Genomic DNA, 18,700 nt, shown 5'->3' on the forward strand with positions numbered 1-18,700 from the left:
ACCCCACACTGGTATAAATGGTCAAGTATCATTTTTTCACCCTACAAAAAGATGTATTTCTCTTTCTTAAGGCCAAAGTCCTGCAGTTATAACAACAACATATCATAAAACCAAATATATTCTCAATTCCCATAGATGGCTCTCCATCATTTCAAGTCAAGTTCAAAGCAATGGTACCCACTTTCAAGGTGGTTCCTAGTCCAGGGTATAGAAAAGTTGGCCTAAAAGTCTTATGCTAGACCCTGTGAGAAGTGAGTTAACTCCTCAAGCCCAGTGCACCTCAATGTATCATCAGTCTGCAAAATATTGGGCTCAGCTCTGTGACAGTTTTTCCAGGAACCAGTGTTTTCAGAATACTAAAGTCTGTTATGACTATTTTCCAAACACCTGACCTCAAGCATTGCTTTTACTTTGTCACTACCATAAATATATGATAAAAAGAGAATAATGAATTTCTGTTTCCTATAGATTTGAAATTAGTCAACATGTCAAAAAATTATCCGGGAAAAAGAGCCTGGCAGACAAATAAACAACTTAATTGCACAAACTAACTTATTTCCTTGGAAAATTTTCCTTAAAATTTCCATAAAAGCCATTTCAGTACTCTCATTTTGCCCCAGGACTTGTGAACACCAAGTAACGAAAAATGCAGCCGCTCAGGTCATGTGAATGAGAGGGAACGCAAAAAAAATATATTTGATGTAGGAGCCCGTAGGCTGCCACTATGCAAGTTCTTGATTACCTTTCTTTTTATTAGCATATCTGTCATTAAACTGCTTAGTGAATAATGTACAGTAGCTCAGTAAGGCACTATAAACCCAGTAAATACTTGTGCAGAACAGGATAAAGAACTAGCATGTAATTCTGGTAACTAATTTGTAGCAGAAGTCTTATGAGGGGCAACTGAGGGAGTTGGGGTTTAGCCTGAAGAAGGCACAAGGGAGACCTTATTGCTCTCTACAACTACCTGAAAGGAGGGTGTACACAGGTGTGTGTTGGTCTTTTCTTCCATGTAGCAAGCGATAGGACAAGAGGAAATGGACTTAAGTTGTGCCAAGGAGGTTTAGACACGATATTAGGAAAAATTTCTTCACCAAAAGGGTGATGAAGCATTGGAACAGGCTGCTCAGGGGACTGGTGAAGTCATCATCCCTGGGAGTGTTCAAAAAACATGTAGATATGGCACTGAGGGGCATGGTTTAGGTGTGGACTTTGCAGTGGTGGGTTATTGGTTGGACTCAGAGGTCTTTTCCAATCTCAGTTTTGCTATGAGCCTAAGTAAACAGACATTAATTTTCATCTAAAAAGAATAAATATCTTTCAGTTTGTTCTGTTCACTAATTTGAATGCTGGTTTATCTTGTTACACAGAAGCAAGCCATACAAATCTGGTGTATGCCCTGCTTTTCTTTACAAGCAATTCATCCTTTCAGTGAAGGTAATTGGCAGGTACGCCTTTGACTGTTTAAGTGTGGAAAAGAACAACTACCTTACTCAAAACTGTCAAGCAAACAAAAATGCCCATTATATTTACCTGTATCTGGGAACATCTTCTTTCCTGCCTCTTCCACTTTAATATCATCTTCACAAATTACCTCACTATTACTGTTCGTTAGCGGGCATACAAAAAAGTCCTTCCACGGAGATCTCTTTTTTTCCCAGTACATTGGTGAAACAGTAGCGAGATCTGTAAGACTGGCCACATTTGAGAACCATCCTGTTTTGCAATAAACATTCCAATTAACCATGTCCAGATCAAACCGCAGCTTAAGTATCATGAAATATTTAATAAACAGCGAAAAATGCAATTCTCAGTGAAAACGTTAAAAGGAAATAGCTCAGTTTGCCTGCATTTTATGTTTCAGACTAACAAGCTGTTCATCTGGTTACATGTTTGTTGCTGATGATCTCAGCAGCTGGCAGGAAAAAAAATTCTGCCAATCTGTTCCTGTTCATAAGGGTGTACAGGGTAGACAAAGAACTTGGACAAACCCACATTCAAGCATGCTGAAGGGTTTGTCAACTGCCTTGATTAGCACACGAAACAGCCTCTGAAGTTCAGAAAATGCCACAGGCTCATTCTCAAAGAAGAAGAAAATTTCCAGGAGCACACCATGTCGTGAAACAATCTGTTCCATTGCAAAACAGGTCTGCTGAGGCTCAGCCCAACACAAGAACTGCAACTCGATGATGAGCTAATAAGAAATTTATTTTTGTGGAAGTGCTTTTCTCAATAAATTGTAATCATTTCATACAAAAAAATATTTCATCAGGACTTGGTATGTATATTGTTGGGGTTTTTTGAATGTTGATAAAAATCCTATAGCTTTCCCTTTTGTTTTAGGATGGATGCCACCAACAGCAACAGCTGACAGTACTGACATGTTCGTCATTTCAATTTTACAGAGTAATGAAAATATAAGATAGATTTTTGTTTCAGTTAGAAAATACAGAGCTGTCTTACTACTGGAGAGAATCATTGAATGGCTTAAGTTGGAAGGGACCCTAAAGATCATCTCGTTCCAATAACCCTGCCACGGGCAGGGACACCGTTCACTAGACCAGGTTACTCAGAGCTTCATCCAACCTGGCCTTGAACACCGCCACAGCAACTTGTTCCACAGTACCTCACGTAAAGAATTTCTTCCTAACACCTAATCTAAATCTACTGCCTTTCAGTTTTATGCCATTTCTCTTTGTCCTGTCACTACATGCTCTTGTAAGAGAGGTAGAATTGTTGATAATACTGGAGAATGTCAGTTCTTGCCCAGAGTTTCATGGCTGCCCACCTGAACGACTGAGAATATTAATGTCCATTTCAAAAGTACTTGTTTAGAGGGATGTTCCAAGAAAGGATATTGGTCTTTTCATGCATCTACAAAATCAGAAAGTGCAAGCAATTTAAAAGGAAAAAAATCTAAATAATCAAAAGATTAAACAAACAAAAGAGGGGTAGAATAGACAAGAAACAAAAATTTATATTTTCATTTTTATTTTCTTCTGGTTTCTCAGAAGCCTCCAATGGATTATAGTTCCTTCTTGGTTGAAAAAGATTTTCTTTAATTCTAGGAAGCAAAATCGTGACTGTTCGCAAAGTATTGTACAAGATATGGTATCAGACACTATAAAATACACCTTGTTTTCCATTATAAAATGTTTCTAAAATAGAGAAACCCAGGATGAAGCTGGAAGGTAAGCAATCTGGGTATCTGGAGAGAAGGGTGTCAGGAGATGGCCAGGAGGCTCTCAAGGAAATACAAAGCAGAAGAAGGAGAAAAGAGATGACAGAATCAAGCAAGGTAACAAACAAACAAAAAATATAAAGGAGAGGAAGGGTAAAAGTTCATGTCATGTTTCATCAATCTTTTGTTTGAAGACAACAAGTTATGAGGCGGGACATGAGAAATCAAGGGAACAAATCTGAAGATTGTGCTGAGGTGGAGAATAAGCAGGGAGCTAAATGAGAAATGAGCAAAGGTAGAGCATCTCACTGATTAAGCACACTTTAAAACCTTAATGTTAAATATTAATTTATGTTATCCATCTAAATACATATTTATATATAAATATTTTATACATATATATATATATATCCCTGAAATGTTAATGCACATGTTAAATTTTGTCTCCATGATCTAAATTTAACTTGCTAGTAAACCTTGCTCCTCACTCAATATTCTTAGGTTTAGGAATCTTTTGATTCAAATATGCCAAAAAGCCAAAAACCTAAGGCTGGAAATTCTCAGGCCTCAAAGTAAAAACTGACACAGACTCCAGAGTTTGGCTATTTTTTCAGCCTCCTGGAAGGGCAGGGACATGCAGGACAATCATGACTGGGAGCATATACCCAGGGGCATCAATTAATAAGAATGAGGGGCACCAAAGAGCCAATCTCTTGAGCCAAAACTATTGCTAACCAGTGCTTTCTGCAAATCACAGATGCCTGAGTGTCAGGGATTGTCCCTGTGAACTGGAAGTTGACCAACTATACCATCCAATGGCCAGAACGGATCTGGGCAAACACAATTCACTAGATTCTCCAAGAGAAATATGGGTCCTGGCTGAAACACACTATCCAAGGCCAGGGACCATTCACAATAAAAGTTCTGCATGCACCCTCTGTTTTGCAGAGCATGAGACATGACCACCATGGATGCAGCCATTTTCATGCCAGTTTCAGTACCAAGTAACAGTCCTGAAAATATTAATATGCTTAAGTAGACACAGCTTACATCTGCATGCATCAGGGCCTGAGAATCACAGTGTAGTTATCTGATGTTCATTTCAGTTTTTTTGAGATTAAATATAATAGGTAGGGTTCGCTCTGCAATTAGGTCATGTTTGCATTTTCCCTATGAGCATGTAATTTCCTTAAAAGACTCTTCTTAGGGACTTTATATATCAAGGTTTAAAAACAAAAACTAAATGGATAAATAAACTTCATATAAATGGAGTTTAAGCATAGTCTATGACTATACGTTAAATGCCACTTTAGTATTTGCTCGGGTATTTCAGAAAGCCCAAGGCATCCAAGTCAAGCAAGGTCAAGAAAAAAAAGTTGACTTGTCTTAGCAACTCAGCAATGTCTTACTTTCAAAATACTACTACAGCTGAAGTTACACAGATATGAAAAGAATTTTCCATAAAATTGATTGATTCCAGCTTTTGGAAAAAAAAAAGTCATATGATATTTGAAATCACGCATCTATCTACCAGTAGTTTAGAACAGAGTAGGAAAAATCATCATTCTGTAATCAAACCAAAAAAATATCTACAACTTGATAATAGAAAATATTATTTAAATAGCACATCAGTAGGTAAAAGTCCAGATTTTGGAACATCAATATATAAATAAAGTGACACGGAATGATAATAACAGGCTTGCTATTCTTTCTGCATTCTTTTCTAGCTTTTATGCCTATAAATTGATGCTGCCAACATGAACACTCCAGTGACTTAGTCTGCATTAATCAAAAGATGTGCACTGCTCTACTTCAGAAGATGCATGCTGCTACAGAAAACATCTCTACCAATTAAAACTGCAACACACAAATTAAAGGCTAGGCTATTGCTGTGATATGAAGACACATTCCAGTGTGTGCAAACAAAAATGGTGCAATCCATGTAGTTAACTAAAAATCTTGGACTAATGTAGCTTTTCCTAAGTGGCTGTCTGGCAAAAAGAAATGAAAATATACAGACTGACCTTTGTGATCTACACTGTATTTTGGGTATTGTCTATCATCCTCTATTAAACTTCTCTTCATCACACCATATGGAAAACATTTCATAGAGGCAAATTCTATGAATTTGAAAATAAATGTTTCAGAGCAATATATGATGTTGTTATTAAAGAAGCACCTGAGAAAACTAAATGTTTCTATGGACTTACTACAAAAGCTAACACAAATCACAAGCTGTGCAGAACAGGTTAAACAGAAGGCATCTTGAAACTCAAACAGAATCTCTTACTTGTCTGATAGCAGCTCTAATGACTGTATGCCATGGGGATCAGTATAAAAAGTGCTGTGAAAACCTTAAATTAAAGAGAAATATAAAAAACATCAGTACCAAGAGATCATAGAATCATAGAATCATAGAATCGATTGGGTTGGAAAAGACCTCTGAGATCATCGAGTCCAACCCTTGGTCCAAATCCAGTCCATTTACTAGATCATGGCACTCAGTGCCACGTCCAATCTGCGTTTAAAAATCTCCAGGGATGGTGAATCCACCACCTCTCTGGGCAGCCCATCCCAATGCCTGATTACTCTCTCTGTAAAGAATTTTCTCCTGATATCCAACTTAAATTTCCCCTGGCGGAGCTTAAGCCCGTGCCCCCTTGTCCTATTGCTGAGTGCCTGAGAGAAGAGACCAACCCCCACCTGGCTAGAACTTCCCTTCAGGTAGTTATCGACGGTGATGAGGTCACCTCTGAGCCTCCTCTTCTCCAGGCTAAACAACCCCAGCTCCCTCAGCCTCTCCCCATAGGACTTATGCTCCAGTCCCTTCACCAGCCTTGTTGCTCTTCTCTGGACCCGCTCCAGCACCTCAATATCCTTTCTGAACTGAGGGGCCCAGAACTGAACACAATACTCACGGTGTGGCCTCACCAACGCAGAGTACAGGGGAAGGATCACTTCCCTGCTCCTGCTGGCCACGCTATTTTTGATACAGGACAAGATCCCATTGGCCTTCTTGGCCACCTGGGCACACTGTTGGCTCATGTTGAGCTTCCTGTCAATTAGTACCCCCAGGTCCCTTTCTGCCTGGCTGCTCTCCAGCCACTCTGTGCCCAGCCTGTAGCGCTGCAAATGTAAATGATGTAAAACTGACATGTTTAAGGCAAAATTAACTCAGCCCTACATTTTAAAGATGGTTAAGTACTTAATTCATTCTGAAATTAAGGACTCAGATGAGCAGGCATGTTTTGAAGCCTTGTCCTTGATGCTTATAAATAACGCCAGGGCTGGATCATGAAGTTCTGTAAAGACAAGTACAGCACTAGATACAACACTAGGAAACTTGCCCATGATTCACACCACTGTGCCAACACATTCTCATTTCCAGGATGAAAGGGCTCTTTTGAGATTCAGATTCCACCAAATATGCTGAGATCTAGAAAAACACCATTAGTAAACCAGTGGGAATAAGACAAGAAAAATGTGTGACTTCTATTCAGTAAACATGAAATAAGCCATCCCCTTGTTTTGATCATCTCTTTTTCCTGTTATGCAAAATCCCAACCAAAAAGTGGCATCTGAGCAACGAAGACACACCAACTAGACTCTTCAGTACTATAGTTTAAAGAAAGCAAAGGCCTAGTCTTATTACATTTATATTCTCATTACAGCAAAAAATTGAGATAACAAATCTTCCACACATAGTAACACTATATTTTTCTTCTACTGTTTATCTCTATACACAAAGAAGAGCTGAGTTTATATTGAAACCCTTCACTTTAAGCATTTACAATTAACTTTTGTACTTACAGAAGAAGGAAACCCTTGTGGAAGCAGGAAATATGAATACTATCTGTTCCAGTTAAATTAATTTTGAATTCAGGATTCAACTGGAACATAAATTAATAGAGTAATGATTACCTTTGTTTTTTTTGTTTAGAGACATATTTATTTGTAGTAATTGTGTTAGAACTGTAATTGCAAAGAAACAAGTTGAAGGAAGCATTACTAAACATTTTAATAGTCCAATCGTGCTATTAGCTTGTTGAGATGCATAAATAAATTACAAAACCAATAATGGAAACATTATAACTTCAAATATAGCAAATGTTATGAATTATTCTGTACTACATTGTGCTTGTCATAGTCCAAAATTGATTAAGTCATGGGTAACGCAGAAGAAAGAAAGATACCTCATGGTAGATGTTAGTCCTTAATCCTAGTGGTGGAAGACTCTGCAATGGCAGGAGGCATAAAATTACCAGGGCATAATAGCAGCCACTTCTCAAGAAAGCCCAAACAATCATGGCTAGAACTGGTTGTCAGCCTACACAGAAGTATCTTCTGTATTTTGGTTATTTTTCTTTTTAAGGTAACTATGCCCCTTTTTTTTTTTTTCATTCTGTGGAATAGATGACATATAATAAAAGTTAAAAAATCTGGAGTTGCCTTAAAAGTGGTCTTGAATACAGTACTTCTGAATCTTCAAAACATCAGTCCAATTCTTATGAAGATTATTATATTCTTGTTTCGCTGCTATTACTCCTAACACATAAGAGCAGAACTGCTGAGCAGCACACTGGATTCTCACTGTGCAAATTTTTCTGGTTGCTCTCTGTGGATCCCAAGTTTCACCATCAGTCTCTAGTTCGCACACATTAGATTCTGATTACTTTCTGTCACTTCTCTCAAAACATGCTCACTTTATCTAAACGGCTCCACATAAATCACTTAAATCCTGGTAAGCATGATGATGCCTGATCTTCTACTCCACTGAATACCAGATGCTGTAAAAAGATAAGAGGTATTTTCACTCTCACTGCTACCTTATTCTCAGCAAAAAGCATGACAACCTTATTGAAGGTTGACATTCAGTAGCAAAATCAGAATGATTCCAAATATTCCAAGTGTTTTATGTTTTCTCTGCAGTCTGTAATTATATTGATACCATACGGTTAACTCACTCTATCTTAACACCACTGTCACTGAGAACAGACAAGGTAGCTGGAATGCAAACCAATACAAAATGTGAAGATACTGCGCCACATAAAAGTGAAGAATGGCGAGATACGTTATTTCATAGGAGGTTCTCAATAACAGATCTGTTGTTTCATCACTGCCTTTACAGCCTTCTGCTATACACTATTTTAATCTATACTTTTACTTCAAAAAAATCACAGTATTCAGAAAAGTATTTGCCAAATGAGACATTCATTGTCCATGCTATGTATAACTTGGATTCATGAAGAAGCTGATACAGAGATATTTTGATAAAAAGAGCTAGATTTTAATATACCAGTTCATCTCCAGGGAGTCATGGACCATTTGATAGATATTAGAAACTGCAATTTCAGGCAGTGTAATTATTAGGCTTGTGCTAGAACCAGGACAACTTAAGACATTACATCACAATACAGGTATAAATAAATAACAGAACAGTCCAATCCTCAAAAAAAAGTGACATGGCTAAGGATTGTACCATCTCAGCCTTTGCATGCCAACACGAGGGTAACAGTAAGCTGAAGGAGTGAATTTTAGCAGCAGTTTCTGGCCCTGACTATGTTTAGAAGATGTCTACCAACCCCTAGAAGATGGTTTCTCAGAATGTCTAGGATCTCAGCGGACACATAAGGGTAAGTAAATTTATTTCAAAAGGGGTATGTATACAATCAGTTTTTCATACAATTATGTGATTCTTCAAAAAAAAAAAACAAACAAAACTAAACAATTATAACAGCAGTACAAAGCATTGACTATCAATGAATAAGCACAAACTGTTGAGTAAGCAGGTTAAAGCCCTCTACATCTGTGTACATCAATCTATCAAGCACCTCATGGTATCACCAGCAGAATAATAACAGTCATTAATGAAGTATCTCTCCATTTAACACCTCTGGTCACATATAATGCTTTTCAATTATCATGGTCATACAAAAAAAGCACAATAAATATAATATAAATGCTGTATGTTTTCTCTTTCCTAACGACATCAGGTCTACACTTCACTAAAAAAGCATTTACTTAACTTTATTATGATAAGGTTAAAATAAATTTCATTGCTATTTTTTTGTACTCTTCAGCAACTAATTTGTCTTGATTACCTGATGATGAATTCTTTATATCATAATGTTATAAATACTTCTTATAAACATCAATATAGCATTTTTCATAGTGAATATATGCATTGTTAAATACCTGAGTGTATTTTAACATCTTTACACTGATATAACCTAATGCTGAAATATGTTTATTATTCCTTGGAAAATTGTGAATCTGACCATCTCAGGTATATATAGCACTATGTAAGTCACAGAAATACAGAAATGTGTCATCTCACTGATTTCAAATCTGTTCTTCAGGGTTTATCAGCAAATCTATACCCCTACTGCTTCAATATACAACCAAAATCACCTTCACTTGTTTCAGCATATTTTCAATGATAGCAAAAGTTCTGAAGAAACAATCATGGAAAAAAAATACAGGACCTTAAAGTAAATGTCAAAGTAAAATGAGCAGAGTAACTACTGGGTCATTTACTAACAAGGAGAAAAATTATTTGAAGAAGAAAGAATTAAATGCAGGCATATGCCACAACAAAGACAAAAAGACATCAAAACACAATGACAGGAGACAGGAAAATCCTAGGACTTTTCAGTAAATTAAAGACAATAGATGACAGCCATATGGTTATTATTAACAAACATCAGCACTGCAACAGTCTCAGAGGAACACTTCTAAAGCTAGTCTTAGATGTAATCCCTTCAACCCAAATTATGGAAATTCACTACTGAGGTTTTCCATCTTTTAACGACAACATGAAACACCGACACAATTAGCAAATAAAGCATCTACTACTCAAAGGGAAGTCATTTTTCAAGACATATGTTTTCATGTTCCTCATTACATGCTTATCGTGATTCCACAAGGCACAGTCACAAGGCAACTTGCTGTAAAAGCCAGGAGGCAGATGAGGCAGCAGAAAGACACAACAGTATAGTACAAATAGAGAGAAGAGATCCCTGAAAGAGGAATACAGTCAAAGGGTTGGCACTCTGGAACATGCCTGCCTGCCACTTTACTACAGCACTTATCTTCCAGCCACAACTGACACGTGCTTTTGGCTCCTCTCCCATTCCTACAGAACAAACTGTAGAATACAATAGACTCTTTCATTTGGAAGGGACCTACAGTGCTCATCTAGTCCAACTGCCTGACCACATCAGGGCTAACCAAAAGTGAAAGCATATTATTAAGGACAATGTAAACACTGACAGGCTTGGAGCATCAACAGTTTCCCCTCTAGGAAGCCTGTTCCAGCGTCTGACCACTCTTCTTGGTGAAGAAATGCGTCCTGATGTCAAGTCTGACCCTTCCCTGGCACAGCTTTCAACCATTCCCACAAGTCCTATCACTGGAAGAGATCCTACTCAAGTTGTCCCACTCTTCTGACTTGTAAAAGCTCCACCCTCATTTTCTACCCTTCCAACTGTTAAAGACCAGTGGAAAGTGAAAGAGAGTAGCAGCCAGGGAAAAAGTCACAAGCATGTATGGATAGGATGGAAGACTTTGAAGTGATTGAATCAGTTTTACTGGTTGTATTGAAGGAGTTATTCTGCTTCTCCAAGCTGATTTACACTCAGTGCAATCATAGCAATGGTATGAAACACTGTATGTTGCTAACAACTAAAAACTAATTCTGATAGGTAATTGGTAGATTTATATCTCTAGAAAATAAGTAACTATTTTACATGCTGCTCTCTTAATATTCACTACATAGAAAGAATAAAGTATCTGAAATACTGCTATTAAGGTAAGCAGAGGACAAATTTGTCCACTCCAATGGTAAATTTCTGAATATGTGAATATGTGAAATGTGAATCAGGAAACTGGTTTTGCTAAAGGGTAGCATAAAGCCCTCAATTTTATAAAAATAACTAGTCATACCAGGCCACAAGCCTTAACTGTCCTTGTCTGGTCTTGAACTTACTTTTGCCTGATTTTAGCTGCATCTGTATTTTTTGTTGCAACTGTCTGTATGGCTTCTCCTAGCTGAAACAGCAACAGAACCCAAAGTTCAGGCATCTACTCCACACTTTCCAAATTGTATAAACTGAGTTGGTTATCACATAACTTTTTTTTTAAGCTTAACTTTTCCTCAGCTTTCCAGTTGAATGGTTCTCCTTCACCAAAAGAAATAGTACCATATAGGGAAAAGATAAATGAACCTCAACAATCATGCTATTAGAAGCCCTAGAGATCAACAGAAAAGTAAAAATATGGGTTGAAATAGATAAAAATAACCCTGAACAAACTCAATATAAGGAAATCACCACCACTGACACTACTCCTGGTTTCGAGAAGAAAAGGTAAGGCAACGCAGAAAGAACCGTGTCTTGCAGAATTCACCATCTAAGGAGTCTTTCTGCTGTGCCTTTTGCAATCAGATATGTCTGTCACGTATTGGCCTCATAAGCCACCACCGTGCCTGCAACAAATGTGGATAGAGTCTTCCCAAATCTTCGTTCGCGAAGCCTAGCCATGATTCCTGGTGAAGAAGTGGGATGCTGACAACTCACTAAAGCATCCTGCCCTTGACCTAGGACTATAGATCATCAGAGAGCTGAGAAATCAGAAGGGTAGATCAGATATTTCCAGCTATTGATTTCATTGTATTACTAACAAATCTCAATAGAAATTGTAATTTTTGATGGCATTAGCATTGTTACAACTGGAATAAAAATAAGCAGTTATCCTATTTCAGTTAGATTGTTAAAGCATTAATCAAAACAACAATAAATTCTAATTCTTGGATCCTCCTGCAGAGTGTGCTCTTTTTGATTACCCATGTGAAGTTATGTAAATAGGAGAGGATCTGTGTGTTTCCTCCCGGAGACCAAAAACAAAATTACAAAGTTATAACATCTGATGGAACACTGAATGGAAGAAATAAAAAGAAATTCTAAACACCTACTTTTTGAAGCTTGAAAGTGCATGCTACTATTACAAGAGCAGAAGTACACAGCGAAATTTAAGCTAAGAAACAAAAATTAACAGCTAAGCTATGCACCTACAGAGTCTGATGCACGATGGCCAGTTCGGACAGTTTCTATGGCATGGACAGCCCATGTTCACAACTTGCTCTCATTAAACCCTTTCAAGTGTTGTTTCTCTCTTTCCCGAGGCACAAAGAGCACACACAGATCACCAAGGCTGGCACCACAGCACACCAGACTTTCCAGACCAGTGAAGCCCCAGTGCGGCAGGGAGTTCCCAGTTCCAGGGAGCTGCCCTGGCTCCTACACCCTCAGCAATGTGCACGCTGCCAGTCTAAGCCTAAGTATCAAAAGGGACATATGGGAGACAGGTACAAGGTCATTTGCAAAGCACTAGACATTTTTTGACCTGTAATTTATAACAACTAAATATTCTCATTTTGTTAGGATCAATGAAAAGCCTATGCTGTTCTCATTCTGCATACTCTTTCCTCTTCCTGCTGCATTACACTCATGCAGATGCACACAACCACATCTCTGCTGCACCAGCTCCTCTTGACATTCTCTAAAAGGCATTTGAGCTATCACTCACCAGGAACAAACTTAGACTAAACTTTCAAGGATGCTGTCAAGTTCATTTTTACATATACCATACTGGAATTTCATGACGCTGCAATTAATTGGAAATTCATTGAAAACTACTTAAAACCTACAGAAGAAATATCATATCTATCACAAAGTACCAATTTATTTTATGGACATAAAATTCACCCAAGAGTGTCCCTAATCCACATAATTTTTGACTTGATACTTCTGATAGAACATTTCCATCAGCAGATATACAAATGAAAATACACAGGCGCAACCATTCTTTCAATGAGTTCAAAGCCATAGAGTATAATTCATATAGAGTGCACATACTCATTATCCCACATAAAGCTGGAAAACCTGACCATTAAGCTGACCAGTACACACCCAGGCTTTGCAGAATTCATTTACTGAACTGCTCTCCAGGCTGCACTGAGAGAACTGAACACAAGGAGTCAAAGGTGCAGAGCTATAAAGGAATAACTGAATGAAGAAATGACAGAAGTTTAAACTATAGAAAGGTATTTGCAAAAATGCTACCAGAAGAATAAATATTGCCCCAAAACAGCAGTGGCACAGAGTATCCAGGGAAACATGTTGCGCGCATGTTTTCCATCACCTAGCATTTGCAACATTCATCTGGACAGATGAAGCTTATAACAGCATACCTGATTCTGTTAAAGGCATGACAATACAGAGGATGTGACTTTTCAAAGAGCCTTACTTTTCTGTAATCTAAGATATTTTTAGTATTTTTTGCTGCTGAGACTTTATTTTAGCCAAAATTTGCATTTGGCTTGCTGCAATATAATACATTGCATGTATCATCACTGGACTGGAAATAAGTTAATACTGGTTTACACATCTTTGATAAATCAACACATTGAAAATATGCACTTGAGAAGACAGAAGTCAGCTAGGTGTTCCACAGGGAAACAACACAGAACTTGATAGAAATTTGGAACATCTAAGAATTCAGTAAAAACAAACTGAGCAATAAAATAGTATGTTTGGACACCCATTTAGAGAGGAAAATAAATTTAACACCTCAAAAGGCTGAAGTAATAGTGCCTCCCAAACTTTCTGAAGCAACACACTGTATCAGGGAACTGACCTTCTCACATCCCCAACTCCTGAGTCACCCCCAAGGTTCTCCTCCAGGAGTTCTGCCTACAGGCAGTCCTCACACTGAACTACCTCCAGTGCTTACCTCGTAATGGTATAAGTATCCTGAAAGCTCCTTAGTATTTCCTTAAAAATCACAAACACGTATTTACAACATACAAAAATAGTTCCTTGAGAAAAATTATTAAAACATAGTGAATCTACTATGATTCCTTCCTGAGTGGTAGAGTACACAACAGAAGAAGAAAGGCAATCAAGAACCAGAAGTATTTCTCACTGTGCAGAATAATAAATGCAATTTAAAGTGGTCATGGAAAATTAATGAAGGCAAATGGATTTAAGTATAAATGACTAATAGCAATAGTTGTGAAAGGCAGAGAAGTTATTTTTTCTCACAAAAATTTGAAAGTAGTATTTACTTTCCATATATTTTCTGAAGCTATTATTATTATTACTTTGCACTTAATGAGTGAAGAAGTGTAGCAATAACTATGCAGCACTCTTTGGTTGTATTTAGATAAAATTGTGAGGTAGCCCATTTTAGTGTTTCAGGCTCCAAAAATGCTATTGCTGAGCCCAGAACAGTGCTCTGCTGTTGGCTCTGCAGGCATTAGCAGCTTTACTAATTACTCCACTGTTACAAATGCGAACTATGACAAAGCAATGCCCAGAAGTCTATGTCACAAGCTGCCCATCCCGAAGAAAGCAGTAGCCTTTACACTCTGAAGACATTAAAGCACTACTTACTTACTATGTAGTTAAAGTCAAAGATCTACACATTTCAAAGCTGACACTGATATATGTATGTGGATTCACTCTTCACAATTGTTGAAAGCTAGATAAGCAAAAAAAAGCGTGTGCAGAAAAAGCAATTGCTGTTCTTCTTGTTCATGATCATAATTATAGCATAAGATGTGGGAATCATGGAATAGGGTCCACTTCTTTAAATGCAGGTTGCCTTGCATTATCTAAGCCTTGGGTAAGTAGATCTGCAAGTGACTGTCCTAGAACAAGCACCTTAAGTCTCCCCTCTAATCAGCAGAAAGCAGCACATGTAATGTAATACTTGCAAAGATGGGTAGTCTACACAAATGACTGATTCATATGCTGCCAAGAACAAGACAGAATTTGATCCATTGAATATCTGTGCCCACTACTCCCTAATGAGTACCCAAGGAACTGATGTTAAATACATGCACCCCCATGGGAGAGAATTCCAAGGTATGACAGCAGTGGTAATCATCTTTAAAATAATTTTCCTGAACATTTATGGATGAGTGCAGTAACGCTGGCAGAAAGCTTTCAGACTTAGCAGGGAAGCGCCCCACATTACAGCCAGGCAGTGCTAGGAGAGGAGGTGAACCTAAGTCCCATTAAGAGGTTTTCAGGCAAACAGCCTCATTCATTGATTAACTTCCTCCTCAGTCTGAACAGATACACATACACGTCTACAAATTCTGAGTAGAGGCTCCTTGGGAACATCAGAAGGGGCTTCTTAATGTCTTCTGATGAAGTCACTGCATTATACAATTTCCCTCTGAATGAAGGAAGAATCACAGAATCAGCCGGGTTGGAAAGGACCTCTGAGATCATCAAGTCCAACCCTTGATCCACTACCACAATGGTTACTAGACCATGGCACTAAGTGCCACATCCAGTCTCAGGAATACATAGAGTATGGTATGAAATGCATTTTGGGGAAGAGCAAAATGATGAATCCTTTCAAAAATTCCAAAAAAATTTATTATTTTTTCCTCAAAGGCTTTTTTACTAAAAAAATGTAACACTGTAATGAATGTAAAAGGAAAAACAAAGAGATCAGTAAAGAAAAAAAAGATAGGACATTTTTCTTAGGTAGAGTTAGAAAATCACGCCATCATACAGAGCTAGATTTGAAATTATTAGGTTTCATATATATTAGACATCCAGAACTTCAAACTCATGCCATGAAATGTCAAAATAATAAAATACAACCATCTATCTCTTGTTCTAACAAGGAGCTCTGTTGTATTACTAGAACTATACTTTTACTAGAACTATTGTATTACTGGAACTATAGACTATACACAGGTAATTTTGAAGCTTTAATAAAGGTAGCTCTAATTTAAACATTACCTCTGGCAACAGTCAATCTGAAATATTCCAAAAAACAACACAGACCTAGTAGGCACTGCTTTTAAACAACTCTGAGAACATGCAAGTCAGCTAGAGCTAGAGTGAAATTTCTATTAAAACTGAAACGTATTTAATTATTAAGTGGGGGAAAAAATTCTTTCGAAATTGCTCTGACTCACACTTGACCTCAAAAAATGCTCCAAATTGTTCCCAAATCTACTCTTAGTTTTTTGTATGTTTATTTTACATTAAGTTTTCAAGGAATGTTAAATGACATCTCAATCATATACTATCCATGCTTAACACATACATGAACATTCTGCTGTCTCATTAAAAAAGGATCTCTTTGTGACTCTGTTGAGACAAAAATCCCTCAGCATAACTGATCAGTGTTACCTACAGTAAATAAAGTAGTAGAGACCAAATAACCTGCAGCAGTGAATCTGATGAGAAACTTGTTTAAACATGTCTTAAAATGGCTCTTTGTGGTCCCTTTGCAAACACGTGTTTCTTAACCTGACCAACATATGTAGGAATAATAGTCAAAACCCCAGCTACTGCAACCAGGGTATGCATAAACTGTTGTACTAGAGCACCACTGCATTCTGCATGATAAAAGCAGGGTTTAATGATGAATTCCAAGAAACTAAAGTCCAGACAAACAGTACCCTCAGACCAATGAGAAAGTTTATCATAAAAGTTTTTTTCTTTCTTCAATGTGACAATTCACAATTCCTTTCTATACTGTGTGTTGACATTAAGACAGAACATAGAAAGCAGTCACAATAGGAAGACAATGTTATAGTTCTAACAAAGGTTGAGTTCTCAATTCCCAACTTTAAATGATTGTCAAAAGACTATGGTACCCATCACTAATTGATATCTGTATTAATTATGCAAAATATGTTAAACCAGATTGCTCTGCATGGATTACAGGTTAATCATAGAATCAACCGGGTTGGAAAAGACCTATGAGATCATCAAGTCCAACCCCTGATCCAACACCGTTGTGGTTACTAGACCATGGCAATAAGTGCCACATCCAGTCTCAGCTTAAAACCCCCAGGGACAGTAAATCCACCACTTCCCTGGGCAGCCCATTCCAATGTCTGATTACTCTCTCTGTAAAAATTTCTTCCTAATATCCAACCTAAACCTCCCCTGACACAGCTTAAGACCATGTCCTACTGCTGGTTGCCTGGGAGAAGAGACTGATGCCCACCTGGTTACAACCTCCTTTCAGGTAGTTGTAGAGAGTGATGAGGTCTCCCCTGAGCCTCCTTTCCTCCAGTCTGAACAACCCCAGCTCCCTCAGCCTCTCCTCACAGGACTTGTGCTTGAGTCCCTTCACCAGCCTCGTTGCTCTTCTCTGGATCTGCTCCAGCACCTCAATATCCTTCCTGAACTGAGGGGTCCAGAACTGGACACAGTACTCAAGGTGCAGCCCCTGCCTGAGGGATTCATATCCTCTTAGTCAGAAGGAAAGCAAATATTGTGGCTCTTTTGGCACAAAGTAATAACCCAAAACTGCAGCTGGCTGAACAATGGGTTGATTGAAAGAAACAAGATTACTATATCAACAAAATCTTTTTTCTGTATTAAAAATATTAAATCTCTTGGGGAAGAAAAAATGGAGAGCTCATCTCTTCAGACTGATTAACTGGGACAACTAGCTTCTACATTAAGTAATCAAGAAAGGAATGAACAGACTGCCTAATCTGAAGTACACATTTCGTATCCCACAGAAATTGATAATTGTCAAAGATTTCCTGTGATCACAGATTACCTTCAGCCTTTCAGGCACCTTTCTCTTATCAGACTGTTTCACAATGGAGTTGTCAAACTTAGGGACAAACCTTTGAGATTATTTTCCATAACTGACTGCAAGTATTCCAATTTATGAACTCAAGCATGTACACAGTCTCAGCACATTAAGGTCTATGTATCAACCTCTTCAACTAATCGGACTAACAGAAATATTTAGGAAAATTGATGTATTTTTTCCAAATGCATTCCATAAAGAAGAAATATCTGTTGAACATTTTGGGAAGTTAAGCAAGCCTCACAATGCGTTAACAGCACTACTGGCCTGAGAATGCAGCTTACTTCAATGTTTAAGTTCAGGTGAATTGGGATGACTGTGTCAGAGGGACAGACTCAGTGTTTGCGTATGTTATGTAGTGCCGTTCATGTTATACTACTTCTGGATTCAATAACTGATTTAAGGTCCGATATTCTTAGTATAAAAATAAATTTGTTGGAAATACTAGTACTGTTTCTTTATGTAGGTCACAAGAGAGTAGCAATGTGAGTGATATCAATATGTTTCCAGTTTACTATTCAGACAGTGATCTTTTTTCCCACAAAAATCTACAATTACTATAGTTTCTGCAATTCAACTATTAATTCTTAAGGGTCCACCAGGAAGCCACTTATATTTCTTGGAAAGATGTAACTGTTATGAAGAAAACAGATATCCAATTTCTCTCATCTTATGGTTAGTTCAAGTCCTTCCCATTCTTTCCCATAAAGCTCTTGACAAACAATATCTTTCTTGTAATCAATCTTTACAATGATAAACATTCACAGGGTAATTTGGTGCAAGTAGGATGCCTGCATTTTTGCATTAAAACCCAGACTGGCTCTCAGGCATTTCCTCTTGGCACTAACAGAATTTAAGGAATTTAAATAATATAAA

At 37.7% G+C, this 18,700-nt stretch overlaps 1 protein-coding gene across 4 annotated transcripts in view; it reads right to left on the reverse strand.

Annotated features, from left to right (window-relative positions):
- The window catches only part of KHDRBS2 (KH RNA binding domain containing, signal transduction associated 2), a 366,426-nt gene that overhangs the window by 314,225 nt on the left and 33,501 nt on the right, over nt 1-18,700 (reverse strand). For 2 of the 4 annotated variants that reach the window (XM_039380434.1, XM_039380436.1), the window contains exon 1: nt 1,534-1,685. The exons of the other annotated variants lie outside the window; for them this stretch is intronic. In XM_039380434.1, coding sequence (XP_039236368.1) covers nt 1,534-1,666 — 133 coding nt within the window. In that variant the 5' untranslated portion in view covers nt 1,667-1,685. Of the gene's footprint in view, nt 1-1,533; nt 1,686-18,700 lie in introns of those variants that run through there. 4 annotated transcript variants of the gene reach the window in all.

This window comes from Pipra filicauda, unplaced genomic scaffold, assembly GCF_003945595.2.
Source record: "Pipra filicauda isolate LSUMZ 115617 unplaced genomic scaffold, ASM394559v2 scaffold195_size2193078_pilon, whole genome shotgun sequence".
NCBI classification, from domain to species: Eukaryota; Metazoa; Chordata; class Aves; order Passeriformes; family Pipridae; genus Pipra; species Pipra filicauda.